This window comes from Aquarana catesbeiana, linkage group LG02 (assembly GCF_042186555.1).
Source record: "Aquarana catesbeiana isolate 2022-GZ linkage group LG02, ASM4218655v1, whole genome shotgun sequence".
Classification (NCBI taxonomy): Eukaryota; Metazoa; Chordata; class Amphibia; order Anura; family Ranidae; genus Aquarana; species Aquarana catesbeiana.
Window position 1 is genome coordinate 754,262,432 of NC_133325.1, and position 21,577 is coordinate 754,284,008.

Genomic DNA, 21,577 nt, shown 5'->3' on the forward strand with positions numbered 1-21,577 from the left:
TTACAAACTTTGATATAGATACAGACGATTTTCATCAATTAAAAGTCGTCCAGGAGTTAATGTAGCAAACTACTGTATACTGAAGAAAAGTAATCATTGGCAAAACGTTGCGATTATTGCATCTGCTGTAGTACGGAATATGCAATATTCAGTCTGTTATTGTGGAATGAAACAACTATGCTTTAAACCTGATAAATGAATTGTAAAAAAAAAAAAAAAAAAAAAAAAATTATATATATTTAGATGCACTAGTATACAAAGAGGAGCAGTAAAGGTGCTATATATATATATATATATATATATATATATATATATATATATATATATATATATATATATATATATATATATATATATATATATATAAATTAGCACCTTTACTGCCCCTCTTTGTATACTAGTGCATCTAAATACTGGATGTAAATCTTCTCCTGCACATACCAGTCGAACAATTTTTAAATACCATTTAATTGAAAGAAAATGGAAGGAAATTTACAGAAAGAAAAATAGGCATTACATATTAAAAATTGGATTAAAAATGTAAAGTACTTAAAAGTTCACCTGGTCTTAGTTCTTGCGCAGAGTCCAGTTGGCTCAGATCAAATCTGATTCCCTGGCCCCTTCAAATTATTCCACATACTGGTATGGTTTTGATGGAAATTGTGAGCCATAAGCTGCCAAATGCAACAGCCTTTTGGGGACCCACAAGAAAACAGGGGTGGGAGGTAGCAGTGCTGAAGTGTTTGATATATCAGTGGACACACCCTCCCAGTTTTCAAACTATCAATATTTCCAGATGGCCATGTTTTACAATTAACCATTATTGAATGCAATGAAGTCACGATTTGATAGATCTCAAACACGAGTTTGAGCTTATGTCCATTCTCTTTAGGAGATAAAATGTGCTCAATCCACTTGATGTACAGTTAATGCACAGGTATGTCTGGTATCAAACCAATTGTTCCTTTCGTATAAAAGTGTTAGGACAAATTTTATCATATCCACATTTATGACATAGTAATAGAGTTTGAGCACTGGATATATGAAAAGAGAATTTTCAGGTAAAGTAGGACTAGACTTCAAAAAGCTAGAAAGACCATTACAACAGCTATTAACAGGTACTGGGGTAATAAGACAGACATTCTCCTAATGGGTTTTACAACATCCAATTAAGCACTTACAAACCCCCACCACACACAAACACACACACACACACACACACACACACACACACACGACTCTCCCATCCACACATTTGAGGTGCATGTGGGACGCCTCCCCCCCCCCCCCCCAGTGTCTATTCTGACAGTGGAGAGACTTCCCTGCCATAAGAATACGCCGATTAGCACTGCAGTCTATACCCTGCAGCGCTGATCGAGCGGCTAAAACTGATGGTGGTTGAACACAAATTGATCAGTACATTGACTTCTGTACAACCACAGTGATCATACATAGAGCTAAACTCAGCTAGTCACTGCTGAACCAGCTGAATTTCAATCCATGTATAGCAAGCGTGAATGAAAAAGCATTTGAGTCATACAGATCTTATAAGAACTGTTTAGCCAACTTAATCTAAGTTTTTTTTTTTTTTTGCTGGGGTTTATATGAAAGTATCAACTCTCCACCTGGCCCTATGGATGCAAGATTTAAATCACGTTATGCACCACCACTGCTGCATAATAGTGACCAGGATCTGAGTCTAGTGCTGAGTCTAGATATGCCAACAGCCAGAGTCACCTGGGTGCAGAGCAGAGTGGACTAATTGCGGTGTGTGACCGGATGGTGAGCTGCAATATCACTCGGACTAGTGAGATGCTGCTGTGGAGGATTTACTATCTGCTACTAGAGAGAGACTGAGCCCTTTAGGAACTGACCATACAGCCATCTAGTAGCCTTATTGCAGCCTGCAGGTTTGACTGGGACTATTCTCACATGCACCAATGGTACAGAGAACCCAAATTACCAAGCTGTTTCTATGGGGGTAAGCTACATTTCTAAAAAGGCACATAAAATTATTAAGTGCAGTAAAGCACTTTGTATTTAAGACAGTTGGGAGATGTTCCAGAAAGTACTGAAAGCAGAAAAAAAAAAATTATACATACATACATACATACATATACACACATACACACACACACACACACACACATTATATATATTATATTAAATAATCAGGAAAAAAATGGTGGGCCTTGAGGTTTTTTCTGTAGTTTGGCCCCGATAAGCCCAAACAAAAGCTCAATGATTCAGAGCAAGTTATACCTCTAGTATTTGTCCAGCAGGTGTCAATGTTACTTTAGGGGATCCTAGCCAAGAACTTGAATCCATTGTGGTCTGGAAGAAAATTACAATTAAAGTACAGTACATTTGTTATAGACAATTACAACTTCATAATACTGTATATTACCATCAGCATCATTCAAAATGGTCAGTTAAAGTGGAACTAAACTGTTTGAGCACTACAAACTGAAAAGACCATTTCATTTTTTAACATTCAAAAGTAAACTCACCCATTCATGTCTCCATGAAATATACTCACCTAACATTACCAGCAGAAGCCATCTTTAGTAAGAGCAAAAGATTCAGGTAGCATTTACTTCCTGGGATCTTTATGCCCTTAGCTCTGGCATACAGCCAAGAGGGTGCACGAAACTGAGAAAGACCCTCCTCCCAATAAAAAACAAAAATTGCCCATGAAGTTTCCTGGCATTATTTTGGCCTACGACAGAAACCAGTTTAAAAACACAATATACCGTCTTATTATTTACTAATGCTAGCAGCATAAGGATTAAAAATAGCTTATGTTGATAGAGTTCAGATCAGCTTGAAGCCAGAGAAAGACACCCTATGTAAATCTCATCTTACACTACAGTATAAAAGTGGTAAAGCCTAAAGTTGGCTATACACTCATAGATCTCTTGTTTAATCTGTGGGCTGAATGACATGAGAGCCAACAGATTCCTCCATCCACAATTATCAGCGCAGATGGATGAATCTCCGACAACGGCCATAGTATTCTAGGAGCCAGCAGCACTAGATGTCAAAATACCAGAATGCCTGCATCTGTCTGGATGCAGGCACTGTTAGACCAACAATTTTCCACTTTGTTCCTTAGTTTTATCAATCAAAAAATGTAGAGTCAATGGTGCCAGCAGGGCCACCCACTGATCAAATCTTTGCCAGTTCATTAGGAACTGGACGAAATTCGCTCAGTGTATAACCAACTTGAAATGACACCTGTTATGTGACCCAACAATGAACCTCTTCCAGCTTGAATGATGCCCAAAGTCTTCAACCTACTTCTATTGAGCCAGGTAAAGCAAGGGTGCCATGTAACGACCAAGTTTCTTCAGTGTTTGAACACATCCACGGCTATAGGAAGAAGAAGATTTGTTCTTCATGTGGCATAATCAACTATTGGGGATTTTTTTTTTTGGGGGGGGGGGGTTTGTTAGGGTATATGCGATAGATACAGTAGATAGAGATATATATATCCAGTCCTGGAAATATTGGATTCCTCTCAAGCTATTCCTTTTATCATTCAATGTCATTAGTGTTAGCAATATCAAATAAAACTAAGGAGGGGATGATGTCCAGGTTATCTTTACCAGGAAAAGGTCCAAAATATTCCATTTAACTTTACTGTCGACATTTACGGACAATCATTCTTTCCAACACTCAGTGTGAACTGCCCCCATTTGAGACAGTCTTGTCCCAACACACACACACAAAAAAGGAAAGTTTACCAAATCGTAGTCTGTATCAAACTCTGTCCAGGTAGAGCCAATTCCACTATCAACAACAGCGCTGTCCACACTCTGAAAGACAGAAGAAATGGCGTATTCCTGGTGAAGTTTAGTAAAAGGAGGCAATTTAAACCGTCAACTAAACCCTCTCTATTGACTATTTTAACATGGGTAGGCTGCATATACAGAAATAAGCTGCTCTTTTGGGGCCACAAATTAAGTCATGTCCTGCAGCCAGGGTTTAAATACCTTGCACTGGCAGCCATAGGCAGGTGCCTGGACACATCCTAGTCATCCCTGCTGATATTTTACCAAAGCCCCAAAAAAATAAAAAACCTACTGACAGCCTACTGCCCTACTTACACCATCCAATGTTTTAATACATTTTAAAATGAAAAGAAAAAAAAAATAAATAAATAAATATATATATATATATATATATATATATATATATATATATATATATATATATATATATATATATATATATATATATATATATATATATATATATATATATATATATATATATATATATATATATATATATATATTCCTATTTTAGGGAATACTATATTCAGAAAAATTAGATCCCAACATAGGCGGTTTTGCAAAATGGAGGTACCCATCACAAAAAATTCTGAGAATTATGGGTTTCCTATAATAACAATGCAGAAGCTCAACTTTAGTTACTGAGCTCTGTAAACAGGATTATTTTTTTTTTATCAAAAGCAGTTGAAGTGGGCATTCCCCAGCCACAAAAAAAAAAAAAAAAAAATCACATCAGCATGCAGCTGTGCGTGTCAATTTTAAAGACTTCCATACCACTTTCCTTTTACTTACACTGAATGTTTTTCCACTTCCTGGTTGAGCGAGGCACTAGCGATGTAACCAGGGCCTCACCGATGCACCCTGGCACAGCTACATCACCAGTGCTTCCCCCGTATGTCCAGGAGGTAGACCGAGTGTTCCATAAAGTGAAGAGATACATCCGCCCTTAGTCAAACGAAGAGGGAGGAATAATAAAAGATAATGCAAAGAATAAAAAAGTATTTGTAGATTGCCATTACTAAACATTTCTAAAAATAAAAAGCCTTTGTTGTTTTTTTTTTTCTTAGATAAGGGTGAAGTTTCTCTTTAGAACTAGTCAAACATGGTATAGGGGTCTAGAGCGCCCATCTGCTGGCTGAAGACGGAAACGTAGAAGAAAAAAAAAAAAAAGCAATTTTTGATATTTACCCCAATTTTCTCTTTGAAGATATATGCAAACCCACTATACATTACCTTCATTTTTTCCCCTGTGATTTTACCTTTTAAAGTGACCACAGACAGTGGAAGTGTAGACAGTGCAGCATTTATATAGGTTATAGGATCACCCCTCTAGCAGTGAATAGCAGCTTAGAGGTCCCGGCGATCAGACCAATTTGTGGGAACATAACAAATACGAAGAATTATTTTATAGCAGCATAGTAAGATGTATACAGAAATAATAAACAAAATGCTGGATTATTACCTCTAGAGCTGGCTGGCCATGAAAGGCCTTCATCACCGCTGGATCTCCCAAGTCAGAATCATCTATTCTTGTACTTTCTGGTCGGTTCTCCATTTCTACAGAAAGGTCAGCTTCTTTTATGGATTCTGTGACAAAATCCACCTCTTGATTTGAGGTCTCCTCAAATTCTACCAGCTCTCGCTGTTTTTCAGAGGGCTCTTTGTCTTCACAAATCAGCTCGGGTTTTTGATCTGCCTTTTTGCTTTGGTTCTCCTCTTTACTGCCTTCATCTTCAGATTCTTCATGATCTTAAAACAAGTTCATTAGTTACACGTCTGCCACCAAGTACTAAGTCATGTTTTGCATAGGAGTCAAATACTTATTTCACTCATTAAAAAGCAAATCGATTACTTTTTGAAATGCATTTTTCTGGATATTTTTGTCGTTCTTCTCTCACTGTTAAAATAAACCTACCATTAAAGTTAAACTGATCATTTCTTTGTCAGTGGGCAAATGTACAAAATCAGCAGGGGATCAAATACTTTTTTCCCCTCACTGTAGTTGTATAAACTATTGAAAAATTTGCTTGATGGAACATTGGCTCCTGTACTACTAAGGGGTGTACCAACACCATTTTTTTACCAACGAGTAGATAAGGTCAGTCAAGTAATCGGTGATACAGAAAACAGATTTATTTTGTACGGTTTCAAATCGCACTGCTAAGAATTGCATGCGACTTAGGAACGCCATGCGCTTCCTGCCTGAATCACATGCAGTTTCCCGCACAGCTCGTGTGAATCCAGGCTGAAATCACTGACAGGCCTGGGTTCACACTGGAGCAGTGTGGGAAACCGCATGTGATTCCGGCAAATGCAATTCTTTGCAGAGCGTTTTGAGCCCAATAATTTTGTATGGACTCAAAGCGCATCGCAGAGGTATTGGATTTTGAAGCATTTTCACAAGTATTCATGAAAATACTCTGTCGATACAGATAGCGGTATCGGTGCAATCCTAATACTACTGCTTAACCACTTGAGCCCCGGACCATTATGCTGCCTAAGGACCAGAGGTCTTTTTCCAATTTGGCACTGCGTCGCTTTAACTGCTAATTGCGCGGTTATGCAATGCTGTACCCAAACGAAATTTGCGTCCTTTTCTTCCCACAAATAGAGCTTTCTTTTGATGGTATTTGATCACTTCTGCAGTTTTTATTTTTTGCGCTATAAACGGAAAAAGACCGAAAATTTTGAAAAAAAATGATATTTTCTACTTTTTGTTATAAAAAAAATCCAATAAACTCAATTTTAGTCATACATTTAGGCCAAAATGTATTCGGCCACATGTCTTTGGTAAAAAAAATGTCAATAAGCGTATATTTATTGGTTTGCGCAAAAGTTATAGCGTCTACAAACTAGGGTACATTTTCTGGAATTTACACAGCTTTTAGTTTATGACTGCCTATGTCATTTCTTGAGGTGCTAAAATGGCAGGGCAGTACAAAACCCCCCCAAATGACCCCATTTTGGAAAGTAGACACCCCAAGGAAATTGCTGATAGGCATGTTGAACCCATTGAATATTTATTTTTTTTGTCCCAAGTGATTGAAGAATGACAAAAAAAAAAAAAAAAAAAATATTTACAAAAAGTTGTCACTAAATGATATATTGCTCACACAGGCCATGGGCCTATGTGGAATTGCACCCCAAAATATATTCAGCTACTTCTCCTGAGTACGGGGATACCACATGTGTGGGACTTTTTGGGAGCCTAGCCGCGTATGGGACCCCGAAAACCAATCACCGCCTTCAGGATTTCTAAGGGTGTAACTTTTTGATTTCACTCTTCACTGCCTATCACAGTTTCGGAGGCCATGGAATGCCCAGGTGGCACAACCCCCCCCCAAATGACCCCATTTTGGAAAGTAGACACCCCAAGCTATTTGCTGAGAGGCATATTGAGTCCATGGAATATTTTATATTTTGACACAAGTTGCGGGAAAGTGACACTTTTTTTTTTTTTTTTTGCACAAAGTTGTCACTAAATGATATATTGCTCACACAGGCCATGGGCCTATGTGGAATTGCACCCCAAAATACATTTAGCTGCTTCTCCTGAGTATGGGGATACCACATGTGTGGGACTTTTTGGGAGCCTAGCCGCGTACGGGGCCCCGAAAACCAATCACCGCCTTCAGCGTTTTTAAGGGCGTGAATTTTTGATTTTACTCTTCACTGCCTAACACCGTTTCGGAGGCCATGGAATGCCCAGGTGGCACAAACCCCCCCCAAATGACCCCATTTTGGAAAGTAGACACCCCAAGCTATTTGCTGAGAGGCATGGTGAGTATTTTGCAGCTCTCATTTGTTTTTGAAAATGAAGAAAGACAAGAAAAAACTTTTTTTTTTTTTCTTTTTTCAAATTTCAAAACTTTGTGACAAAAAGTGAGGTCTGCAAAATACTCACTATACCTCTCAGCAAATAGCTTGGGGTGTCTACTTTCCAAAATGGGGTCATTTGGGGGGGTTTTGTGCCACCTGGGCATTCCATGGCCTCCGAAACTGTGATAGGCAGTGAAGAGTGAAATCAAAAATTCACGCCCCTTAGAAAGCCTGAAGGCGGTGCTTGGTTTTCGGGGTCCCGTACACGGCTAGGCTCCCAAAAAGTCTCACACATGTGGTATCCCCGTACTCAGGAGAAGCAGCAGAATGTATTTTGGGGTGTAATTTCACATATTCCCATGGCATGTTTGAGCAATATATCATTTAGTGACAACTTTGTGCAAAAAAAAAAAAAAAAAAAAAAAAAAAAATTTGTCTCTTTCCCGCAACTTGTGTCGCAATATAAAATATTCCATGGACTCGACATGCCTCTCAGCAAATAGCTTGGGGTGTCTACTTTCCAAAATGGGGTCATTTGGGGGGGGGTTTGAACTGTCCTGGCATTTTATGCACAACATTTAGAAGCGTATGTCACACATCACCCACTCTTCTAACCACTTGAAGACAAAGCCCTTTCTGACACTTATTTTTTACATGAAAAAGTTTTTTTTTTTTTGCAAGAAAATTACTTTGAACCCCCAAACATTATATATTTTTTTAAAGCAAATGCCCTACAGATTAAAATGGTGGGTGTTTCATTTTTTTTTTTCACACAGTATTTGCGCAGCGATTTTTCAAACGCATTTTTTGGGGAAAAAACACACTTTTTTAAATTTTAATGCACTAAAACACACTATATTGCCCAAATGTTTGATGAAGTAAAAAAGATGATCTTAGACCGAGTACATGGATACCAAACATGACATGCTTTACAATTGCGCACAAACGTGCAGTGGCAACAAAATAAATACATTTTTAAAAGCCTTTAAAAGCCTTTACAGGTTACCACTTTAGATCTACAGAGGAGGTCTACTGCAAAAATTACTGCCCTCGATCTGACCTTCGCGGCGATACCTCACATGCATGGTGCAATTGCTGTTTACGTTTGACGACAGACCGCCGCTTGCGTTCGCCTTAGCGCAAGAGCAGGGGGCGACAGGGGTGCTTTTTTTTTTTTTTTTTTTTTTTCTTTATTATTTTTTTGCTTTTTTATCTTATTTTTAAACTGTTCCTTTCATTTTTTTTTTTTTTAAATCATTTTTATTGTTATCTCGGGGAATGTAAATATCCCCTATGATAGCAATAGGTAGTGACAGGTACTCTTTTTTGAAAAAATTGGGGTCTATTAGACCCTAGATCTCTCCTCTGCCCTCAAAGCATCTGACCACACCAAGATCGGTGTGATAAAATGCTTCCCCAATTTCCCAATGGCACTATTTACATCCGGCGAAATCTAAGTCATAAAATGCTCGTAGCTTCCGGTTTCTTAGGCCATAGAGATGTTTGGAGCCACTCTTGTCTCTGATCAGCTCTATGGTCAGCTGGCTGAATCACCGGCTGCATTCTCAGGTTCCCTGTTGAGACAGGAGAGCCAGAGAAAAACACGGAAGACGGTGGGGGGGGGGGGGCATTCCCTCCCACGGCTTGTAAAGGCAGTCTAGAGGCTAATTAGCCGCTAGGATTGCTTTTACATGAAAGCCGACCGCTGGCTGAAAAGAATGATACCAAGATGATACCTAAACCTGCAGGCATCATTCTGGTATAACCACTCAAAGTCGTGAATGGCGTACCTGAAGACAAAAAAATGGTTAACAATAAAGCACAGTAAACAATAAAGTATAAATAATTACATACCTGAAAAACAAACATGATAAAACATAATAACAATAACAATAACAATAAAACACTGCAGAATAGAATACAGTAAAAAAAGAGCAGAACAATAGAGAGAGAGAATAGAGAGAGAGAACAATAAAACGACAACTATTTTTTTTTATTTTATATATATATATTTTTTTTTTTACACTTTTTTTGTAACTAACTTTTATAACTGTAACCGGTTCCAGGTTCGGGTCTCTCAAAATGCGATGGCATCTTGGGAGACCCTGTGAAAGTGTGCCTAGTCTGTGCAATGCTGTACCCTACGCTAATACTCAACTAGTGTATGGTAGCGTTCAAAACATTCACCAATGCAAAGACCAGGATTGTCAGGACAGAAGGGACAATAATAGCGGGTGTCACGCCTATATCCGCGTTTGCTGCAGACACAACATCTTTTTGGGGGGGGTTCGTTGGGTAGGGGTACTCGGGAGCACATAAAAATGCCTCTCATGCAGCCGACTGCATTTCGTTGGGGGATGTGAATGGGGGAAGTACGGGCGCTGCAGAAGTGGTGGGTTCCCAATTAGGATTGGCGAATGCAGCAGGAAGGGCACTATGGGCACGACGGGCCTGTGTTTGTCTTTTTGGTGGCAGCGGGACACTACTTGTGCTTGTCACCTCACCAGCTTGAACTGCACTTATGGGACTCGCCACGTCACCAAGTGTTACTGCAGTGCTGGTTTGACTACGACCGGGGTGTACTAGGCCGCTGGTGCTTGCCAGTTCAATAAAAAGCTTCCAAAAAAACTGTTAGCGATCGCAGGGATCAGGCCTGACTCTGCGAACGCTGCAGTTATGCGTTTAGTGTTTTGTAAGTGACAGTGATCGATCGATACTGCACTTGGGTGGGCTGGACTGGGCCGGGCGGAGGGGCAAAACGCAGGTGCTAGCAGGTATCTGGGTTGATCCCGCTAACACTGCGTTTTTGGGAACCCTAAACTGCTGGGGACGCTAGTATAGATCTGATCTGATCGGATCAGATATTGATCCGTTCAGATACTATACCACTAAAGGAGGCGTATGCTGCGTGCGTGGGTGTTAGCGGTACTGGCGCTAACCTGACGCTGCCTGGGGCCGGTGCTTGCTAGTTCACCAAAATGCTACCAAAAAAACTGTTAGCGATCGCAGGGATCAGGCCTGACTCTGCGAACGCTGCAGTTATGCGTTTAGTGCCTTGTAAGTGTCAGTGATCGATCGATACTGCACTTGGGTGGGCTGGGCTGGGCCGGGCGGAGGGGCACAACGCAGGTGCTAGCAGGTATCTGGGCTGATCCCGCTAACACTGCGTTTTTGGGAACCCTAAACTGCTGGGGACGCTAGTATAGATCTGATCGGATCAGATATTGATCCGATCAGATACTATACCACTAAGGGAGGTGTACGGTGCGTGCGTGGGTGTTAGCGGTACTGGCGCTAACCTGACGCTGCCTGGTGCTTGCTTGCCAGTTCACCAAAATGCTACCAAAAAAACTGTTAGCGATCGCAGGGATCAGGCCTGACTCTGCGAACGCTGCAGTTATGCGTTTAGTGTTTTGTAAGTGACAGTGATCGATCGATACTGCACTTGGGTGGGCTGGGCGGAGGGGCAAAACGCAGGTGCTAGCGGGTATCTGGGCTGATCCCGCTAACACTGTGTTTTTGGGAACCCTAAACTGCTGGGGACGCTAGTATAGATCTGATCAGATCAGATATTGATCCGATCAGATACTATACCACTAAGGGAGGCGCATGCTGCGTGCGTGGGTGTTAGCGGTACTGGCGCTAATCTGACGCTGCCTGGGGCGACGCATATCACCGCCGGGCGATCAGGGGGCTAAACCTTTATTAGGTAATAAACGGCGGGTGCCCTGACACTATAAAAAATAAACGAACTAACCTGCGTCACCCGTAACGGTTATACGGTGATCAGTGGTGAAAGGGTTAACTAGGGGGCAATCAAGGGGTTAAAACATTTATTAGGTAGTATATGGGGGTCCCTGTCACTATAAAACGCTGACGGCGAACCTAAATATTTACCTCACTAACTAGCGTCACCAGCGACACTAATACAGCGATCAGAAAAATGATCGCTTAGCAACACTGGTGACAGGGGGTGATCAAGGGGTTAAAACTTTATTAGGGGGGGTTAGGGGGGTACCCTAGACCTAAAGGGGGGTAATACTCACTGTCCCAACACTGTAACTGTCACAAACTGACACCATGCAGTAATCAGAAAAAAAAAAAAAAAAAAAAAAAAAAACCTGCTGGTGTCAGTTTGTGACGGGGGGGGGGGTGATTGGGGGGGGATCGGGGGGCGATCGGGGGGGGGATCGGGGTGTTTTGTGTGCCTGGCATGTTCTACTGTGTGTGTAGTGTGTTGTGCACTCACATTGATGTCTTCTCCCCTCGGCGCTGGAACGGAAAATACCGAGCCGAGGGGAGATGACATCATTTCCTTTGCTGCTGTTTAGCATACAGCAGCAAAGGAGTGTTCCCATTGGCCGGCGGCGATCGCGAGGGGGGGGCCACGAACGGATGGCCTCCCCCTCATCTCGGATCGCCGGGGAACAGAACGGGACCGCTTCGGGCACCGGGGGGGGGTCCGATCGGACCCCCCACCCGCGAGAGGCAAATCACGTACATGTACGTGATTTTGCCTGCCCGTGCCGCCTTGCCGACGTAAATCGGCGTTAGGCGGTCCTTAAGTGGTTAAGGGGTCCAAGAAATGAAACTGCTGGCAAGATTAATCCAAAAAGGTATTAAAAGAAGCTACACAGTAGTCTTAAAATGCCTTTATTAGAAAAGGCAAAAGCAAGATTATTAATGGATTATTTTCCTGTTCTGAAGGTTGTTTTGAGGACTTACCGTATATACTTGAGTATAAGCCGAGGCACCTAATTTTGCCACAAAAAAAAAAAAAAACGGGAAAACGTATTGACTCGAGTATAAGCCTAGGGTGAGAAGTGCGCAGCTACTGTAAGTGGGAAAGAGGGTCAACAATGCCCATTTGCAGCCATAGGTCCCCCGAACTTCAAACTCGGTAGTTAAGGGTTCCTAGATGCCCCCTAGCTGCAGCCAAAATTTGGGGTCTCTGGACCCAAAGGGTCCTGAAATGACAGATGGACACAGTTGACCAACTTTGTGGCCCAGTATCTCGGGGCCACTTAATGCTAGGAGCCCCAAATTTGGAGTGCAAACCCAGTGGAACAAGCACTACAACAGATCCAAATCTGGGGTTCCTAGCACCAAGTGGCCCTGAGATACGGGCCCTATATTCTGTTCGGAAAATGGCAAGCACTTTTCTGCAGCAGAGAATGACATTTTCCGAACCGACTTTTGGGTCCAGTATCTCGGGGCCACTTGGTGTTAGGAGCCCCATCTTGCACACCAACTTTTGGATTCCTAGCACCAAATGGCGCTGAGATACGGAGCCCCAAAGTCAGCTCGGAAAATGTCAATCTCTGCTGCAGAAAAGTGCTTGACTTGAGTATAAGCCAAGGGGGGCATTTTCAGCACAAAAAAAAGGTTCCGAAAAACTTGGCATATACTCGAGTATATACGGTATCCTTTGGGGTCAGTCCTATGTCAGCCAGCAAGCAAGCTTACTGTATGTTACATTCAGATACTGCTTCCTGACTGAAAGCACCAAATGCCCCAAGCATTCAAACTAATAAAATTCCATGTATTATGTCTAATAGATTTACTTCTTTGATCATCAGTCCCACCTAGTGGCCATAATACAGCCTTTTTCCAATTGTAGTATTTTCCTGAAATACTTTAATTATGTGCAGTAGATGGAAGGGATGATCAAAGAAAAAAAAAAACCTATTAGACAGCATATGGAGATAATTGGTTATGGCTGGGTAAGTGCTTGCAACATTTGTCTAGAGAAGTTTATATGAATAGAACCACAAATGTGCAATGCTTGGAAGTAACTTGATCATCTTGACATTGTTTCACCTGGTTTATAGCCCAGGTCCAGCATTAGAATGGGGACAAGTCTGGGCCTCAGTGAACTGCTCAAAGGATGAGGAAATGAGACATTGGATCCTGGTCTAATGGAGATGCAAGGTCACTGAAAATTAGTAAAGCTTAATAAATCCTGTTGGGTGGCCTCTCAGGACACCCTGGGTAGGTAGAGTCCTAAGATAACGATAGAGCCACACCATGTATCCCTTGAGCCTAAAGTCTCATCTCTTAGGCCTCATGCACACGAGACGCTGTTAAACTCGCGTTCAGAGGCAGTTGGACACTTTTTTCAACTGCCCCTGAACCCATTCAATGTTATCCTATGTGTCCATGTACACAGTCTAGTTTTTTGGCATTTTTAGGCAGTTGAGTTTAAGCTCGTTTTTCCAGAAGCAAAAAAATGGGTTCAGACGCAAAAGTTTTCCACGTTTCAGATGCCAAGCGCGGCTAAATGCGGATACCGCGTTTGCTTTTATAAGTGTTTTTTACAACCTGACTTTAGGGCCACTTGGGGCTAGGAAACCCAAATTTGGTGTAATTTGGTGTGCTAACACAGTGGAACTAGCACTACAACATATCCAAATTTGGGATTCCTAGCACCAAGTGGCCCCAAGATACAGGGCCCCAAAGTCGGGTCACAAAATGTCATTCTCTGCTGCAGAAAGGTGCTTGACATTTTGCGACCCGAATTTGGGGCCCCATATCTCGGGGCCACTTGGTGCTAGGAACCCCACATTTGGATATGTTATAGTGTTAGTCCAACTGTTAGCACACCAAATTTGGGGTTCCTAGCACCAACAGTTGGACTAACACTATAACATATCCAAATGTGGGGTTTCTAGAACCAAGTGGCCCCGAGATATGGGGCCCCAAAGCTGGGTCATAAAATGTCATTCTCTGCTGCATAAGTGCTCGACATTTTGTGACCCGAATTTGGGGCCCCGTATTGCAGGGGGGATTTGGATATATTGTAGTGGATATGTTGTAGTGCTAGTTCCACTGTTAGCACACCAAATTTGGGGTTCTTAGCACCAAGTGGCCCCGAGATACGGGGCCCCAAAGTTGGGTTGCAAAACGTCATTCTCTGCTGACGCTTCTAGATGCAAACGCGGTAAAACACGGCTAAACGCGGCATGCAAACACGGCAAAACACGCCGGTTTCAGCTTTTAAAAACATGTGTTCAGCAGAGTTTGCACCGGCGTCTCGTGTGCATGAGGCCTTAGGTATTAAAAAGTAGAAATACTAGTATTCTGTATTATCCAATGTCCATCAACATGGTTTAGATGGCAAATCTTACCTAATCCAAATGTAACTTCATTGTATAGATCAATTTCGTCATCCTCTTCTGCCATTTCTTCCAGAATAGAGCTTTCTTCTGCCAGATAAAAGTCCTCTGGCAGCTAAGATAAACACAAATAAGGATAATGGACATGAACATGAACATATTAGTAAACACTCTGAATTATTATTTTGGTTATTGCATTACAAATTACCCTTAAGCCTCGTACACACAATGAGACCATCAGACAAAATGATAGTCTTTTTTGCATGCTAGTCTCATATCAAAAATGAAAAGGTTACTAAAGTTACGAACACACTTGTATGACAGAAAAAAACTTCGGAAATGATGTAGTGTTGTATTATCTCTTCCCAAGCATGCATGAGCTTGCTCTTCTGGGTTTTTTTTTTTTGGACGAACACTGTACTGATTAACCACCTCAATACAGTGCACTTTTACCCCCTTCCTGCCCAAGCCACTTTTCAGCTTTCAGCACTGTCACATTTTGAATGACAATTGCGCTGTCATGCAACACTGTACCCAGATGAAATTGTTCTCATTTTTTCCCCACAAATAGAGCTTTCTTTTGGTGGTATTTGAGCACCTCTGCGGTTTTTAATTTTTTACGCCATAAACAAAAAAGAGTGACAAGTTTGAAAAAAAAAAAAAAAAAAAAACAAACACACACCACAATATTTTTGACTATAATAAATATCCAATTTATATATTTTATCGCAAAAAGCGTATATTGATTGGTTTGCGCAAAAGTTATAGCGTCTACAAAATAGGGGATAGATTTATAGCATTTTTATTTTTATTTTTTTACTAGTAATGGCGGCGATCTGCGATTTTTATTGTGACTGCAATATTGCGGCGGACATATCAGACACTTGACAAATTTTTTGGACCACTCACATTTATACAGCGATCCGTGCTATAAAAATGCATTGATTACTGTATAAATGTGACTAGCAGGGTTTATACACATAGATCCACGGTCCTGCTGTGTTACCGGGCAATCGCAGGTGCCCGGACATCGCGGCCACCGGGCACGCGCATAGGGTCCCCAGTGACACAGCGGTGTCACAGTGTCCCATTAAGACCTCGGTCTTAAATTTTAAATTTATGTGTTGGAGGTGGGTGTATATTATAACACTTTCATATTTACTATGTGTTTATTTATGGATAATCAATAAAGATATTTAGTTTTCGCCGGTTTATCCTCTCTGAAGAATATCTTTTGGGATTTTCCCATTTTTTTCTTGTAAACAAAAGCTCAGTAATAGTTTTTTTTTCTCCTCACGCTGGAAAAAAAAAAAAAAAGCCGATCACTGGCTTATCTGCAAGGGACATCGGTCCCAAAGAGGAAGAGGCAATTATGCCTCATCTGTGCCCACCAGTACCTCCTGCCAGTGCCACCTATCAATGCCCATGAGTGCCACCTATCAATGCCCACCAGTGGTGCCAATCAGTGCCACCTAACAGTGCTGCTGATCAGTGTAACCGATTAAAATATATCGGAAAAAAATATATAAAAATGAACACTTTTCAGTTTCAATGATTTTTATTGAAATTTTACAAGAAATTCCAAAGGTTTGCGAGATTGAACGTATCAAATGTCTGTATCGCAGTACAGTAAACGTTTTGGGGAGACTGTTTGACAGCACATGACCCAAAGGAACACTTTTTAATCAGAGTATAGCAGCAAGTCAATTAAACTCATGGGATATTGATCTGTTCAGTTAAGTAGCAGAGGGGGTTGTTACTTAGTTTCAGCTGCTTTGGTGTTAATGAAATGAACAGGTGCACTAGATGGGCAACAATGAGACGACCTCCAAAACAGGAATGGTATTACAGATGGAGGCCACTGACATTTTTTCCCCTACTCATCTTTTCTGGATCATTTTTCACCAGTTTTGCATTTGGCTAGCGTCAGTGTCACTGCTGGTAGCATGAAGCGATACCTGGACCCTATAGAGGTTGCACAAGCAGTCCAATTCCCCTAGGATGGCACATCACTATGTGCCATTGCCAGAAGGTTTGTTGCGTCTCCCAGCACAGTCTCAAGAGCATGGGGAAGATTCCAGGAGACAAGCAGTTACTCTAGGAGAGCTGGACAGGGCCATAGAAGGTCCTTAACCCACCAGCATCTGTTCCTTTGTGCAAGGAGGAGCAGGATGAGCACTGCCAGAGCCCTACAAAATGACCTCCAGCAGGCCACTGGTGTAAAGGTCTCTGACCAATCAGAAACAGACTTCATAAGGGTGGCTTGAGGGGCCAACATCCTCTAGCGGGCCCTGTGCTCACTGCCTGGTATCATGGAGCTCGATTGGAATTTGCCATTGAACACCAGACTTGGCAGGTCCACCACTGGCACCCTGTGCTTTTCACATATGAGAGCAGGTTCACCCTGAGCACATGTGACAGACATGAAAGGGTCTGCAGAAGCTGTGGAGAATGTATGCTGCCTGTAACATCGTCCATGACAGGTTTGGTGGTGGGTCAGGGGAGGCATATCCATGGAGGGATATACAGACCTCTACAGGCTAGACAATGGCACCTTGACTGCCATTAGGTATGGGGATGAAATCCTTGGACCCATTGTCAAACCCTACACTGGTTCAGTGGGTTCTGTGTTCCTCCTGGTGCACGACAATGCCTGACCTCTTGTAGTATCAAGGTGTATGTAGCCAGTTCCTGGAAAACAAAGCAATAGATGCCATTGAATGGCCCCCATTGTTGCCTGACCTAAATCCAAAAGAACACCTCTGGGACGTCATTTTTCGGTCCGACGCCGCCAGGTTGCACCTCAGTCTGTTCAGGAGCTCAGTGATGCCCTGATCCAGATCTGGAAGGAAAAACCCTATGACACCATCCTTCATTTTATTAGGAGCATGCTACGACATTGTAAGGAATGCATACAAGCATGTGGGGGGGGCCATACAAACTACTGAGCACAGGTGCAGCCCAGCCATTTAGGGCGCACAGGCACTGCCCCCTCCTCTATGACTAAGGGATAGATTCATGCACAGCATGAATCTATCCATGGCCGCCACTGCCACTCTCTATTCAGGCGTCCGGCCCCTTTTCGGACACCGGGCGGCTAAATTACAGCGGGGGTGTTTTTTGAAGCACCCAATTAGAGCCATAGGCCTTAATAGGCTTCATAAAAGGACTTGGAGCACAGAGCATTGCGCTTGCAGTCCACCCAGATGAACATTTGCTTTTTTAACACTGAACTGCCTCTCCGCCAATCAGGTAGCACGGGTCCAATACCAGTCACCTGGCTGAAGGCACAGGCGCCCTGATTGGACGCCTAGCAGAACGAGAAGATACGCATGGAGAACACAGCTCGCCGCTGTCACCTGCTGCCTGACCCGCCACTAAAATGGGATAGGTGGTGGGCACACAGTGGGCGGGCTGGGGTCACAGTGGCGGCATATGATGGGGCACAAGTGGCTGCATTTGGTGGGGTTTTTTTTTTCAGTATTCTTCAGTTTGTTTGCAACCCCCCCCCCAAAAAAAAAAAAAAAAAAAAAAAAAAAAATTTGAAAGCAAGCCGCCACTGACAGAGTATCATTTTTAGTTGCTGCAATGAAATTTCAGCAAAATGGACTAGCCTGCTGCATCATTTTTTCACTTTGATTTTTGGAGGGTCTTTGAATTCAGCCCTCTGTAGGTTGATAATTGTCATTTCCACCAAACAATGTGGCATCCTTTCCTTCCTAACACATTACCCAGTCCATATCAGCATAGATATTCAGAATGATATTTTTCCCAAATGAGATCTAATGTGTTTTCAAAGTGTTCCTTTAATTTTTTTGAGCAGTGTATACAATAGCAGGTCGCAACCAACTTCATTCAATTATAATATTACAGCCTGCACCAAAACTAGTGATGCTTTATAGCCAATGTGGCCACGGCTGCAATGTGAAAGGGCTCTTGGTACATAGGGGAGCTGGAACTAAAAAGGTGAACTAATCCTTTAAGCAGGGAGGCTGATTGACTGAACTTTGAACATTGCACCCTCTAGTTAGTCATTTCAATATTTAACACAAAAAAACAAAAAAAACAAAAAAAAAAAAAAACAACACACACACACACACTAAATTTTATGCATTGCAACAAAATGAATTTAGAGCAAACACTACAGTAACTATGAAAAATACGTCCTTGCTTTATATTTCTTTTTTAAAGGGGAACTATAATGTTAAAAGATATACTGTTCACATCAAAGAATGTAACCAGACCTGTTTTTTTTTTTTTTTTTTTTTTACCGAAATAACCATTATTAAAGTGGATTTTTTTTAAGGCTTGATATTTGTTACACCACTTTAATGATTTGGGAATTTATGCTACTGGCTCCTGCATTTAACAAGGCATTGCAGTTCATCCTGTTTTACCAAATAAGCATGTTTTTCCTGCAGCTAAGATCTCTAGTTGATTCCTCCCCCCCCCCAAAAAAAGTAAGTTTTCTATCCTTTCCTGCCTTCCTTAACACACTTGCATACTTACAATCTGTTCAGAGTTGAGACTCATGGTTTAGGTTTCACCAAGTTGAAATACCCGAGCTGATCTGTGGATGGAGAACATTAGAATTTTAGTCTAGAACAGAACATAGAAAATCAAACGGTCACCCACTGATACCTACATAATATATGAAGTCTGAGGACTGTATACAGTGTTCTACCCATCTATGTTCTGTTCTACCCATTTTTCATTTACTACACACCTATACAAGGGGTCGCTCATTATCCAGAACATAAAGGTCAATCAAAAGAGAAGGATTTTCAGTATTTTTTGGGATAAAACCCTATTTAACATACATGACAGGTATTCTCACATAACTAGTAATAGAAAATTACACCGTTCAATAAGGAAGAAAAAAAACAAAAAACAAAAAAACACCCCTTCATACAAATAGAGCCTTAAGACGGTATTAAACATTAAACCAAAAAATGTAATATATTTCAAGCTTACCAATCATTAAATGCGGTGGCTGCATTTGTTTTCTTTTTAGGCCTTAAACACCCCCCCCTTTCTTTTTACCTGGTGATCTGACCAGTAACACATCTGTATTAGAGCGCCCCCACTCTGGATGAAGGAGCACAGGTGGCACCTTTGGACAGCAGCATTGTCAGTTGGGGGGGGTTAGTGTTAGAATTCCAACAGATTTTCATACACTAACAAAATTGAAACCAAACTCCAGCTCACACATTATACTCCATTACAGCAGACTGATTTGACAAAAGGTTTTACATAAATAAAGCTGATCATTTTAAAAGCACCCCTGCTACTAGTGTTAAATGGCTTGTCTCGTCTCTCTTTAAACTGATACATTTCCCTGGAGAGCCCCCCCCCCCCAAAAGAACAAGACTGGATCACTAGATAAAAATGGAAGGCCTAAAAAAGAAACAAAAAATGGAGCCATCACATCCAAGCAACATTAAGCTACAATATACTAAATGTTTGCTTTTTGATTTGATTTAATACTGAGTTTATATACAAATCACACATTTTTATCACAGTACAAATATAAAGTCCAGAACTAACCAAATAAAGTTATATTTGGAGGGGGGTGCTTCCATCCTGAACAGACCCATTAAAAATATTCAGAACCTCCAAATGTCTCCCAGTTAGATCAGCGGGGAGCAACCAACTAAGAACTTTCCTTAATTACCCAAGTGCTCCCACGATTCAGCATTGTCCCCAGCCATAGCGCCAGTGCTCTCCTCCTGGTCTCACAGGAGGCAGAGTAGCAGGAGCCATAGGCTCTTGCTGCAGTCAATTCAGTGAGGAGAGAGGTGAGGGCATGGCAGAGACATGATGTGTGTGCCTATGAATGTTCACAACCCAGCTCGTGAGCGCGCCCTTGCACAGGGTCCCATAGCACAAGACTTGCTATGGGGGCACGCATAGGAATGAGAGGACAACACCGGCGGGGGACTCCAGAAGAGGATAAGGGGCTGCTCTGTGCAATATTCTTGTACAGGGCAGGGAAGAATAACTTTTTTTACTATCACTTTATAGAGAAAGCAGAGGGAGTGCTGCTAACCAGGGCCACTGATAAGGCAGTACAGCCCACCCTCCTGAACCAGGCCCCATCAGGACGGCAGCTATACTGCCTTGTTGCAGACTTCCTCTGCTGTCAGAGCCACCTTGTGTGCCCTTTCCCTTCCAGCTCTTTCAGCTTCCCTCCCAATGGCAGTTGGTGAGGTTACACAGGGGGGCAATTTCTTGTCAAATTAGTTTATTTGAATTTTAACAATTTGCATACATAAAAGTACATATGGTGGCAGCAAAAGAAAAGATCACATATATGGTAATATTGAGTTGTAGTTCCAACATAAACTAAAAAGTAGTTTAGCCACTTAACCACTTGCCGACCGCCGCACGACTATATACGTCGACAGAGCGGCACGGGCAGGCAAAAGGACGTATATGTACGTCCTTGCCTGCCCGCGGGTGGGGGGTCCGATCGGACCCCCCCCCGGTGCCAGCGGCGGTCGGCAAATCTCCCCCGGCGATCGGAGGTGAGGGGGAGGCCATCCATTCGTGGCCCCCCCCTCGCGATCGCTCTCAGCCAATGGGATCATTTCCCTGCCTCTGTATTGTACACAGAGGCAGAGGAAATGATGTCATCTCTCCTCGGCTCGGTATTTTCCGTTCCGGGCCGAGGAGAGAAGACTGCAATGTAAGTGCACCAACACACTACACACAGTAGAACATGCCAGGCACACTAAACACCCCGATCCCCCCCCCGATCGCCCCCCGATCCCCCCCCAATCACCCCCCCCCCCTGTCACAAACTGACACCAGCAGGTTTTTTTTTTTTTTTTTTTTTTTTTTCTG

General features: G+C 42.2%; 1 protein-coding gene across 1 annotated transcript in view; it reads right to left on the reverse strand.

Moving 5' to 3' along the window:
* PATL2 (PAT1 homolog 2) overlaps nucleotides 1-19,583 on the reverse strand; it is a 73,166-nt gene extending 53,583 nt beyond the window's left edge. The window contains exons 1-5 of the mRNA XM_073617169.1: nucleotides 19,241-19,583; nucleotides 14,744-14,846; nucleotides 5,260-5,546; nucleotides 3,747-3,818; nucleotides 2,263-2,334 (exon numbers count right to left, since the gene is read on the reverse strand). Of these exons, the coding sequence (XP_073473270.1) occupies nucleotides 2,263-2,334; nucleotides 3,747-3,818; nucleotides 5,260-5,546; nucleotides 14,744-14,846; nucleotides 19,241-19,264 (558 nt within the window). The 5' untranslated portion in view covers nucleotides 19,265-19,583. The remainder of the gene's footprint in view (nucleotides 1-2,262; nucleotides 2,335-3,746; nucleotides 3,819-5,259; nucleotides 5,547-14,743; nucleotides 14,847-19,240) is intronic.
* Nucleotides 19,584-21,577: the final 1,994 nt, after the last annotated feature.